This window comes from Belonocnema kinseyi, chromosome 10, assembly GCF_010883055.1.
Source record: "Belonocnema kinseyi isolate 2016_QV_RU_SX_M_011 chromosome 10, B_treatae_v1, whole genome shotgun sequence".
NCBI lineage: Eukaryota > Metazoa > Arthropoda > Insecta > Hymenoptera > Cynipidae > Belonocnema > Belonocnema kinseyi.
The window spans coordinates 85146384-85159515 of NC_046666.1; the positions used below are offsets into that span (position 1 = coordinate 85146384).

Sequence of the window (13132 nt, forward strand, 5' to 3'; positions counted from 1 at the left end):
AGGGTGCGATACCCCCCCCCCCCCCCCCCCCCCCCGCCTAAAAGACACTTCGAGTTGGCATTTTCGAGATTTTCGGTTAATTCGACTGTAAAGTCGGCTAGCCGTGAAAAAAATTCGCTTGCAAGTTCATTTTCTTAAAAAATAACTGCAACCCTTAAGGGCTTATACATGCATATACTTCTATAACGTGAAGGGTTTCTCAATAAGAACGCTACAAAATTTTTTTTAAATGAGACAAAAACGGTTTTGGATATAAATTAAATTCTTTATTCATGTGTAAGTACATTCGATGCCATCAAACTTGGTTTTCAATAAATCGATTGTGATATTCGCTGTGTGGCTTGTGGCGCCGTCCTGTTGAAACCATATTGTCCAAGTCCATATCACCCAATTCGGGCCAAAAATATTCGGTTATCATTGAGCGCTAGCGATTCCCATTCACCGTAACGTGGCGGTCTTGATCATCACGGAAGAAGTACGGCCCAATGACGCCGCCGGTGAATAAACCGCACAAAACCATAATTTTTTCGGGATGTTATATTGACTCATAGAGTTCGTGTGGATTGCTGCTTGACCAATAACGCATATTTTGCTTATTGACGAAGCCATTTCAGCTAGAAATGAGCCTCATCGCTGAAGATGATTTTTTGATGAAAATCCGGATCATTTTCAAGTTGTTGCGCAGCCCAATTCACGAACATACGTCGCTTCTGGTGGTCAAGCGGCTCGAGTTCTTGCGTCAATTTGATCTTGTAAGGATGTAGGCCAAGATCATTTCGCATGACACGCCACAACGTCGTCACAGATAAGCCCAACGCTTGAGAATGACGTGTGAGAGACTGATTTGGGTCTTCCTCAATTGATGCGCTAGCGGCAGCAATATTCTCGACACTACGGGCACTTCTTTGTCTCACTGGCAAGGGAACATTTTGCACTGTACCTGTGGATCCAAATTTTTCCACTAGACGCTCAATTGCTGATCTAGCAAGACGATTATGACGACCTTAAATTGGACGTAGCGCTCTTAAAGTTGAGGCTACTGACTCCGAATTTCGGTAGTAAATTTTAATAATTTCGACTCGTTGTTGGATCGTATATCTTTTCATGATGAAATGGAAAACCTTAATGAAGAGAAATGTCAAAAGAGCGTGGAAAAAAATTGCGTCGTTTGCTGTCACTATCGGTCTACTTTTGTAGCGTGCCTATTGAAAAACCCTTTATGTACACAATATATCTTAACATATGGCTCCTAACTTTATACATTACTCACGTACTCGTCAAATTATTGTAATAATGTCATTATAGTACTTATACTTTTTAGATACTTTTCGCGTTTTTGATGCCATTTTACTTCTCGCTTTTAATTTAGTAATAACATAGCGGAGTGGGTAGAACACGTTACAGCGCAACCGACAATGCGCACGTGCGCGGAACTGCCCTCGGTATTCACCCGTGGCAACCATTCACTACCACGCCATTATCGAAAATTGAAATTGTAGATTACTAAATATTCTATAAGTTTAACAAATATATTCCATTAGGGGATGCTGAAATAATATAAATGATTTTGTTAGATTTTTCCCAACGCCAATCTTATTATAGGAACAGGTGAAAGTCAAACCGTTAAAAAATTGGTTAGGTAGGGCCAGCTTTTTGGGATATTGTGCCTGTTAACTATAGAAAATAATGTCAGTTTTATTTCCTTATATGAGTTTGTTAAAACATGATCGAATAGGTATCAAAATCCCATAAAATGTGTGATTACATTTTTTAAATAAAAGCGAATCATAAACCTAATTTTAGCCTCGAAATGAGTGAAAAATTAGAAGGGGTACAGAATCAGGTGGTTCAAGTAATTTATTAGTGAGTAAAATACATTTTTAAATACAGTTATTGATTAGATTTTTCGAACATTTCCCTGACAAACGATTGTCTCTTTTTGTTTTCTTATTTCTTCCTTTCGCGTCAAATTTTTGTTTAATAAAGACAGTTTGCAAGTAAGTTTTGTAATGTTGCTTACAACTTTCGCTCACGTAAACTAACAAATTCTCTAAATCTTTTTCTTTGTCTTGTGAAATTCCCAAATTTGTAGGCAACGTTGCCTTTTTCAAATCCTCGTACGTGATTGATTTTTCAATGAAAAATATTTCTGGTTTTCCATTATAGGTTTTAAACGTATCCACTTGACCGTTTCGATATCATTTTATCCCACAGAATTGACCAATTTGCACTTTTTATGGAATGTTATAGCTTTTTTGGCTGCTCAAACTTTCAAAATCCTTTACCTTGGAATTCTTTTGCTCTACCATGATAAAAGTCGGAGTCTTCGTGTTCTTAATCAAATTTATATATTCATGCTCGGTCTTAATCGAATCTCGCATTTTTTCATTTGTCGATATAGACCAAAATTCCGGTCATATTGCGAATAGGAATTTCCGCAAACTGGGAAAATATGCTCTATTTCGATTTCGAAGTGGGAAGCCAAAAGAAAATTTAAAAATATGAAAAAGTGCTTATTTTCTCGACATGCAAAGTTAGAAAATAGGCAAATCTTATTATAGATATCAATCTTGAATTGTTCAAGTACCACGTACAATGAAAAATTTGCAATTTTATTTCCCCATTTTTTAAAAGAACCTTGTATTAATAAAAACATGTAACTCCTATCAATTTTTCGCACATGAAAATTAACAGTGTGTAGCCATATTAATCTGAGGTAAAATTGTGCATTCACTGGAAGTTTTGGCAACTGAAGATTTTGCGCAAAGTCGAACTCAATGCATAAAATGTTTCCAGCTTCTGATAACCTTCTGTTCTTTAACTTTTGATATTCTTCGAATTTTTTGTGACTCAGACATTCAAAACTATCAATTTTTCCTACTAATTTATAAATGTAGCATTTATTGTGAACATCAATCCGTGCTTTAGCATAAGAAAAATTAAAAAAATGATTAAGTTTAGAGAATTCCCGCCTATAATGTGATTCTGTATGAGACAAACTTTTACAGTTTTAATGAATAATATTTTTCAAATCTTCGGATAATTTTCTGCATTTGGGGTCTTTCCCTCCATCGCGCCTCTCAGCTAAAGTTTCATTAACTTTAATTTTGTTTTTCAAAGTAAAAAATTTTAATTTCGATACACACAGGACTTTACTTAACAAATTTTGACATGTTAAAGTTTCGTCATTCGGGCCAAATTAATGCGAAGAACAATATTCATTCAATACATTTTTCGTATCAAGCCGGAACTTTTAGTTAGATGACAAGTGTTTCTCATTATACTTTGGAGAAACATGTTTTGAGATTTGTCATCAGCGAGATTTCAATATGAATCATGCAATCTCTGTTGCTGAGAGACTTCTATTTTTGAGTATTAATTTTTAGGACAACAGGAACTAGGAGGAATGAAAGTTTTAGCAGGAACAATTTAACCAGTTTTACAAGAAATGTACTCTTCTCGCTGAAGAAACAAAGGCGAATGCATGTGTATATTAGAGAATAGAGTAATTGGACATATTTTATTTTTAAAAATATTCGACGAAATTCATTCCACAAACTTTCATTTTTGACCTTTTACGCCCAATTTGATCACTTTTTTTCTCTGCCATGGTACATAGTAATCAATTTCCAAACAATGTTCAAATTATTTCACTTTTTTAGAACATATCACGGAAAAATGTCAATGCTTCGAAATTTTGTTCAAATATATTATATTCAGTTGAATAAGATGCATCTATTCTCCTTTGTGTCTAAATAGAAACGAAGGGAGAATACATTACATCAAAAATAACAAATTTTCTAAGAAAGATGCACCATGTTGGTAAACAGCAACGTCCCTGGCAGTGTTCGTGGTTTAAATAACCGTGGGGTATTCTTCTGTTTTTCACTCGGCGAACAAATAACTGACCAAAACTGTGTTTTGCTCGTTAGTAAATAATATTTTTGTGTGTGTTTTTTTTGACTTATTTCCTCGCTAAAATGAAGTTTATGTTTCTCCCTTGATTAAAAATTCAATCACACATATATTTTTGTTTGTTTTTTCATGTTGGAACTAGCCGCACGCGCTCGTTTCGTCCTCAGACTGCGACGCACTTTTATATTTATTAACATATTTTTCATAATAATTCATGAAAAATTTAAAATGTTCAAAAAAGCTTCTTTACTCTTTAAGAAAAAAAGTCAGCTAGAAGCCATTCTCGTGAAGGGGCACGCCCGTTCACGGAAGAACGCTATGAATAGCAATCCTTGATCGCTAGGATTTTAAAGCTTTAAAAAAACTTCTTTGGCTTATAAGGAACAAATTTAGCGGTTTGAGTTTTCTCAAATGATCATACTAAAAAGCTATCCTACTGAAGCATTTTTACATCCGAGATGTTGAAAAACTTTTTTTCGAAAATGCACTTTGCGGTCCTGAAATATTTTTTTTTTTTAAAAGTTTTCACTGTTGTAGAATAAGTTGGAGAATGTTATACAAAAATTTCAAAAAAAAAAAAAAATTATTTATTGCCAAAAAAGATGCGCCATCAAGTTATATATGTTTTGCAAATAGCCTGACGATCATTACTTATTCGCGCGAATTCCGTTATAGGCCCTATTCTTTGGGGCCGCTCAATTATTTGTTCTATTCAACTTAATCAATTTAGTTAGATATATTACACGAGAAACTAAAATTGACTGTAATATGTGACCGCCTACAAAAAAGATGACCGAAAGTAAGGGTCGCTTATAGATGGTTGCATAAAAGTATTTTTAAGCATATAGAAACATTCAGAAAATCCGTACTTGTATACATGAAAGAAGACGAATTTTTAATAAACATATTTATTTTTTATGCGATGATAATTGTACTTGTAAGATACTTGTTAGATAAATACTATAAGTACAAGTACTTTGCTGAGCCAAATGTACAACTGCGCCCATTACATGTAACAAAAATGTCCTCAAAGCGACAGGTGCGAAGTCACTTATGGTGTTCCAAAGACACATCTTGTTTATCATTACTTAAATTGCACAGGAACGTGAGTTTTGTGGCATCGGTTTGTTAAGTAAACCAGTGAAATTATACGTTCACAGAGTCGTCGGAAATATGCATTTTAATTCCTCCGTGAATAAAATTACAAACATATTGTGCTGCAGTGCGACGGTTTCATTTGGTCATGGCTTCCAAAAACTCTGCAATTAAAAGATAACGTTAAAATATAAAGACATTTTAATAAGTCGAAAATGTAAAATAAAAATAGTGATCATGGAACTTTAATTATGATATTTTTGGAGAAGCTGACATCTTTCATAATCATCTGTTCTGGATTTTTAATATGGTTATATCTATTTGGATTGACTCCTCAAAAAAGGTGAAAATACAAAAGGGTGGTGAAAATCGGCAAACATGGCCGATCACCCTACAGTTCGGGGTGCTAAAAATAATTTACATGGAAAAAGGACGGCGAACCGGCGAAATATACGCACTGAGTGGACGAATAAACTCAAGGATGAGTTGCTAGACTGCCACGATGCTAGCATTATCCCTGTTTACGCAGGCTGTATGGCTTTTCTGCACACTTTGTGGTGCCAGAAACACCCAGAGCTTCACCAGGTTTTACATTTGTGATTGCGAAATCAACGTGTCTTCTTATTGAATAATGGATATGTGTGTGGTACACTTCCCCAACCGCTGCTTAAACAAGCTGCAAACGAAGATGAAGAAGCGACATTAAGACCAACCGCGGAAAGCAAGCACCTTCTGAGAGACGATAGCAATTTCAAGACAAGGACGAACATTGACATGCAGGTTCTACCTAATCCTTAGGTTCTGGTTGAAATTGATGCCTCCCATGGTGATGATATCTCAGAAGAGTCCGACTTCTGGCCCATCAATTGTTCAGTTTATGATGCTGCGAGAGTTTTGCTGATTCAAATCGAAGGCTAAATCGGCGATTGATCAAAAGACTTGAAACGCTTGCATCAACTGAACAGAAAGATTGGACGGGAAAGACAGAATGTATTCCGTGTTTAGTGAGTGATTGACCGCATAACATCTGGTAGCTTGTTCACGGAAAGGATTCGAAGGTTTGCCCAAGATCTGAGGACCTTCAATCACACACTGAATAAGTCAAAGCTGCTGACAATCAAGCAGCATATTGTTGACAAAATACGGGTGTTATCTGACGAAAGGAGTAGAATACAGAAGAAGGAGAGATGGATTAGGGGGAATCAACAGTTTGTCGCTGATTCATGGTGCCGTTTCAACGATCACCATGTTTCTGTCAAAAATCCACTCAAGCTCAACGAGGTTGAGACTTTTTGGAGAGAGGTATATAAGATCCCGAAAAAAACTGAATTTGAAAGAAGATACAGATAATATGATTCGCCTCAAGGTGTTTTGCGACAGCCTTATAATATCTGTAGAGGAATTTCCATCAAGCACTGCCGATTTGGTGAAAAAGCACTTAGAGGTTGTGGTCATAAGTGTTATTAAACATCTTGAAACCGGATAGAGCAACACGTACCTGGGCGTGCTTCAAAGCCGCATTTAGGACGTAACGTCGGAGATGGAACCTTTTCGAAGCAGATATAATAATTTTCTTCGACGGATATGGTCTTCAAATCTGTCGGCCTTGAACAAGGTATCTGCGACTATCATGCTTACCGTCTTGGTTCTAATCTACTCTTTTGGGGTGGTTTACTGTACGAAGAAGAAGCTTATAGCCCTTAATATCATCACACATAATATAATGCATATGCATAAGAGCTTACACATTAATTTGTCTGTTTCGCGATTATACATCTTCCACCATCAAGGCGGACGCTGACTTCTAAATATCCAGTGTTTTTATAACCGAATTGTTCTAAGTACAGTTTACGTCCTGACAAATGAAAGAAATTCTCTCCTAAAAATGCTAAGAAACCATGAGATGATTGGCAAAGGAGCGTTCCTTCACAAAGCCGCAGAGCAGGCGGCCAAAACCCTTGGTCTGAATTTTAACATCCGAAGTGAGGAATATACATACTCCATCTAGGTGCTTTCATCTAAAAGCCAGAGTGAAGAAAGCAAAGGTAGAAAAATTCCACCAAGAGCTACTTGACAAGAAAATGCACGGAAACCTTATAGAAATGTAGATGAACAGTCCTGGTCAAAACACCAAACTTTTGCTTTTCTCAAATCATAAGGGCTTAATTCAGGTACCAAGGGTTTTATTTTCGTATGGCAGGATGGCGTAAATTCCACCTTTGTATACCTCGACCGCATTTTATGTCAAGAAGTTCCCAGCTATAGGTGCAGAGCGTCTCATGCTGGAACAAAGTATCTCTATAGACATAATGATGCCCTGAGAGTGCTCTATTACTATCTTTGTCGCTCTTACGGTGTTGGCCGTGACCGTGCCCTGCCGAACGCTTCGAAGGATATAAAGTCAATTGTCGAAAACAAGGAGTGCCAAGTTTTCTGAAACTACTATTTTCGGACAGCAGTTTCCATTGCATACTCCAGAGCTTACGTAATTCATTAACAATTCGAGAAACGAACTATATTCTATATCGAAATTTTGGCTCCAGCCGACTATAACATCGCGGCTAAGAAAACGAAAAAGGAGGAGAGGTATCGACACCTTAAAAGGAGGATATAACGACTGTATCAGAAATATTCGGTCAAAGTAATTTTACTTGTGATTGGTGCTCTCGAAGAAGCGAAAATAGCACTGGTGCGTAACTTTACAGTCATACCCGCGTGCCAAAATATATAGACACATATATAAATATTTATGCTCAGTACTTCAATAAAAGATAAAGTGAACAAAGTTTTACCGTCAAAGTCCAGCGTTCCAGAGCCATCCGCATCAATTTCTTCAATCATCATATCTAATTCTTCAGGGGATAGGTTTTCATCTAGTTCGTGAAGAATGTCTCGAAAGACTTCAGTTGTTATATAGCCATTTCCTTCCTTGTCGTAAAGTCGGAAAGCCTCTTTCAATTCTGCTAGTGTTGCTTGCTCATCTTGATCTTCCTCGATGAATTTCGCTGCAAGAGTTGCGAATTCTTCAAACTCTAATTCTCCAGCACCTGAGGATCCAGAAGAAATGTTTTCAAATAAGTAAATCGTTTCCTTGGTGTTACTAAATTATTGTTACCCTCTTAGTATTTGATGGATACTTTGTATATGCCGTTGGCAACTTAATAAAGAACTATTAGTATATTAATTTCTAAGGCTTAAAATAGTTACTGACGAATATATCTAAAGCATTTTTGTTAGATTGGGATTTTTCTTAGTAGTCATGGATGCATCTTTGTAATGCAATCTGGACTATAGCTAAGTGCATGAGGGGGGGACCTACAGGTTTAGGTTGAGAGCAAACAGCCAGAACCTTGGTTAAGGTACATAGAAAAATATCCAAAGGTATCGGCTACTGATCGGACCCCGGACCTTTAACGTAAAGTTCAAGCGTCTAACCATCTGAGCCACTGATACTTTTATCATAATTGTAACTCATTTTTGTCTTAAGCTTAAGATGGTCGCAGCCTAATGGCTGGAAGACATTTTTTTAGTGCTGATTTTCTTTGTTTGTGAACAGTCTGGCGAGGGCTGTCCCTGTGCTGTCCATAAGCTTTGGAGGTGAAAACAGTCGCCTCCGTATGGTTTCTTATTGCTACCATCTGCCATTTTACATGTATTTAGTCGTTTGTTTCATGATGGTCGTGAACATTTCTTACATTGCAGCAGGTGGTAAATAAAACCACTTTCTGAGCCGCTGCCAGTACAATACTGACTCCCAAATGTTCAGGATGTTTAGTGTATCTTGCGTGCGCATTTCCTGTAGCCGATATAGCGAAAGGATGAATAGATGCATGTTTTACATTCCTTCATGTTGTTTTTCCTTAATGCCTTAGCTCGATATACTTAAGAATATTGGTTTTATAGGTTGCCTGCGAATTTCGATTGAGTGGTAAGCAATATCGTTTTTCCTAGCATCATTATGCTAGGTAGATTGTCTCGGATGTAATGATGTAACATATGGTATTGATCATTTCTCGTTCTTACAACCCTGTCCTGATTTGTAATGACGAGTCCTTTCATTTCTGGACACATGAAGCTCTTTCTAGGCCAAATATTCGATGAGTCACTATCCACTTCATGTTCACCTAACATTTTTGGCTACTCGCCGTAGATGGCTTTGTGTTTTCATTGCATTTCTAATTCTTCTATGGTTTCTGCGATTATATTTAAGGTCTCCGCTGGGGAAATTCAAAAGCATGAAATCAAGATCCGCTTTACTAATAGTGTTGTAAATCGCAACATCTCGCTTGGTGTTAAAATCATCTCGAAACTGTATAACTTGTGACTACACAGTTTTTTGACGTCTACAACGCCCTTGCCTTCTCTATGTCGTGGCAATAGATTCAAGAATACCCAGATATTTATATGAATCGCCCTCAGCTATTGCTGTGACGTTATTTTCAAACAGGTTTTTTAACTCTGCGGTCCCTGATTTCCCTCTGGTTAAATGCACTTTTTTGCATTTATCTAGTCTGAACTCCACATGAATGCCATTGGAAAACTGCTTTGTGACATAGATCCCTTGCTCCCATTTTGTGATCTGAACTAGCGTTTAGCTTCAGGTCATCCATATATAGAAGATGGGTCACTTGATGGCCATCCTTATTATCACCATCTATTCTGAACCCATGAGACTTGCTACTCGCTGCTATGCTCAATGGATTCAATGCTAAACAAAACCATAGTACAATAAAGGAGTTTCCCTGAAAAATATGCGTCGTAATGCGTATTGATATAGTGATCCTTGCTTGCCCATGATCAAATTACTTGATTCTTGTACCCTATTGTATCATCATATGACGTATAAAGTCTATGATGCGTGAGCAGATTTTCTAAATTTTTTAAACTTCAAGCAAATAGTCATGTAGTACGGAGGGAAATGCTTAGCAAATTCAAAGTCAATGTATGCCCTGTGCAAGTTCCTTTGATGCTTACCAGCTTGAGTCATAGTAACAGCATCTATAGTAACTAGATCTTTACTGCCTCGCGAGTTTTTACAAAATCTTGTTTGTTTTGGTGTAAATATGTTGTCGCACTGAGGATATACCTTATCTGCAATGGTAGTTGTCAGACCTTTATAAATTGTTGGAAGACAGGCTATCGGACGAAATTCAGATAGATTTCGAGCGTCTGGTTTTTTAGGTAACATATACGTAGCACCCTGAAGCATAAGGCCTGGAATCTGATCTGAGGTTCAAATGTTTTTCTGAAAGCACCTTACCAACGCATGATGCGCACTCGTCAGGTACTTTTACCAGATGTTGTTCACCATATCCGGACCGGGACATCAAGTCTCTGCCGCTGGGAGTCTATAATCTCATCCAATGTTACTGGTTTTAATATCTCGATTTACCAAGGAATGGATGATTTTAGTAACATGATTAAAAAGCTTACCGGTTCTATTCGCTTTTTTCTATTAAATCAATCACCCTAGTTTCCACCTTATTTTGCTGACATCTATGTCTAACGTGATCTCCCATGGTATATCTCGATCCCTTCATGAAGCAAAGAATGTCCACTTCCATTTTTATGGCATCTATATAAACAGCCAAAATCAATCTGTTTACAGATATTGAGCGTTTTTGATCTGCTAGATTCTGCTCATTTATTCTTGTAGTTAGCTTTGGATACTTAAGTAAGAAGATTCGACAATTTTCTCTCCTCACACTTTGCCCACTTTTATCTACCCAAAAATAAAGGCGCATAACATCTCTGTTCATATAGTATGTCCATTTTAATCACCTCCTTGGTTGCTGAACCTCTGCTTCTGCCTGTGATTATATAAGATCATCTAACTCTGAAGGATGTGGTGGTTCTGGATCATCAACAGGTTGGGGAGAAAGATCAATTTTTGCTGCTTGGTCATGTGACGCAGCTTCCTCTATATCAAGTTCATTGCCGTCCTGTTCTCACGTCAAATCAACCTGTAGTTTATTCTTTATTTCCCAGTCTTCTGTGGTGTGAAGATTAGTCCTGATGTGAATCACTCTAGCAGTAAGATCTTCGAGTGAAACTTTTTCTGTATAAAGATACTTTGCAGCAAATTTTGTCTTAAAATTGTATCCTTTATCCATTTTGGTTTCAAACTTCCAATTTGGCAATAGAGACGCACCAATTCGTCTTTCATTGTGGTATCCCACTTTTATGCTCTCCCACGGTATTTCTGTCAAAGTGGTTTACTCCAAGTAGCTAACTATAGTCAAAACATCCTCAGCTGGTACAATTCATGTCCCACGGCTTACCTTTTTTTCAGCTGCTCCTGCTGGCCAGCTGTTTGACTAGTGATATATTCCTGACCATCCTGCAGCCCACCATCACCACCGTCTTACATACCGTAGCCCCAGCGACGGACCTGGGGGCGCCCAGACGATCTTTGGGAAGCCACATGTGTTTAAAAATCTTAAAAATACTCTCCATTATTGTTTATGGGTTCAGGTGTAACTGTAACATTGGCGTCACATTGTCAGTAATAAACAGTGTAAAAATCAATTGCAGCTTCTATTCACACCATAGAGCTGATTTTTTTCTCTTTCATATGACCAGATTTTTTTTGCTTTCTTCGATATGAAAATGTTTTTGTGAGTGTTTAGCTCCAAAAAAAGTTCCAAATGAAAATTAGGGAAGGTGAAAAAAAACCTTCTCCCCAAAAAAAACGTTGGCTCACATAGGACAGCTAACAAAGAAGAATTAAATCTCCCGCATGCACTTAAATGAGGCTACCTTCACAGGCCAATTGTTCGTAGTTGATTTCTGAAAAGATAACACAAAATACGCAAAAAAAGCAAAAAATATTCTTCCCCTGATGCATTTTTAAAGTAAATTGTCGTGGAAACCTCCGTCGGGAAGAATAAAGGCATGGATAGATTTCACTGTACATGTCATTTCATTCTTGTCACTCTGGACTTGAATATTTCGAGTCACTCACCTTCCTTCTTTCCTTTCTTTTATTAGCCATATTTATATCGAAATTGCGTCATCAATTCAGGATTTAATTGAAAATAGCGTTGTTCGCCATTAAATCGAGTGAGTCACTCGAAATGGCCAAGTCCAGAGTGACCAGAATGAAACGACATATACAGGGAAATCTATTAACATTATTATTGACAAAGGATAATGTGGAGCATATTTTTTTCCTGTTTTTTATTGTTATGCCTATTTTCTTGTTTTTTTAGAAGCCTACCGCGAATCATTATCCTGCAAAGTTGGCCTCATTTAAACGCATGCGGGAGACTTAGTCCTTTTTTTTTAGTTTTTATATTTACAGCGAATGCTTTTTCCTCACCTTCCCCAATTTCCATTTCAAATTTTTTCAGGGGGATCTGGATAGTTTTTGGTATATTTTCGTTAATTATATGAGTTCGTACAAATTAATAATGATAATCTTCTCAAATAAACATCATAATTCAGTGATATGTCTGGTAGTGGGTCGCTTTTTCCCCACTTTGAAACCACTACCGCTAACTATGATTTACTAATGTGAATAATCATTAAATTTTTTATTATGCATCTAGGGGGTAAATAAGGGCTTTTCCGATGAGTGTTTGTGTTCAGCACAGGTCGTAGGCGAGCGCGTAGCGCGAGCCGGAAACGAGTAGTCAAAACGTACACAAATCAAAAAAGTACATTTCCCTTTTTAGCGCATACGATATTTTTTATAACAAATGGATGATTTCAGACATTTCTCGAAATACACTCATGATTTCAGTCTATATAAAAATTTGAATAAATTGATGTTAGTTTACCAACTTCAATATTCAATTTATACATGTCTACAAACAGGCGAATTTTTCAGTAGAAGAGATTAAATACACGGTCGAAGACAGACAATCAGAGAGTCGGGACAATCTCCGGAATCTATCCCCTCCACTTACTACTACATTTCCTCGTTCTTCGTTCAGCGAGTCAAATGAGCTTTTGACTTATACGGAAACAGAACGATGCGTCGAAAGCTCAATAACAATTCCAATTAAGCAAATAAAAACTTTATTCTTTTTCAATATGAAAGAGCGATTTTAGAACTATCAATAGCATCAAAAATCTGAAAATCGATTTGTAACCCTAAGGACCCTTTCCACGTGGCACC

The 13132-nt window shown here is 37.1% G+C and overlaps 1 protein-coding gene across 1 annotated transcript in view; it reads right to left on the bottom strand.

Moving 5' to 3' along the window:
• Positions 1–4814: 4814 nt before the first annotated feature.
• The window catches only part of LOC117182364 (troponin C, isoallergen Bla g 6.0201-like), a 15102-nt gene continuing 6784 nt past the window's right edge, over positions 4815–13132 (bottom strand). Inside the window, exons 4-5 of the mRNA XM_033375559.1 lie at positions 7803–8057; positions 4815–5174 (exon numbers count right to left, since the gene is read on the bottom strand). Of these exons, the coding sequence (XP_033231450.1) occupies positions 5149–5174; positions 7803–8057 (281 nt within the window). The 3' untranslated portion in view covers positions 4815–5148. The remainder of the gene's footprint in view (positions 5175–7802; positions 8058–13132) is intronic.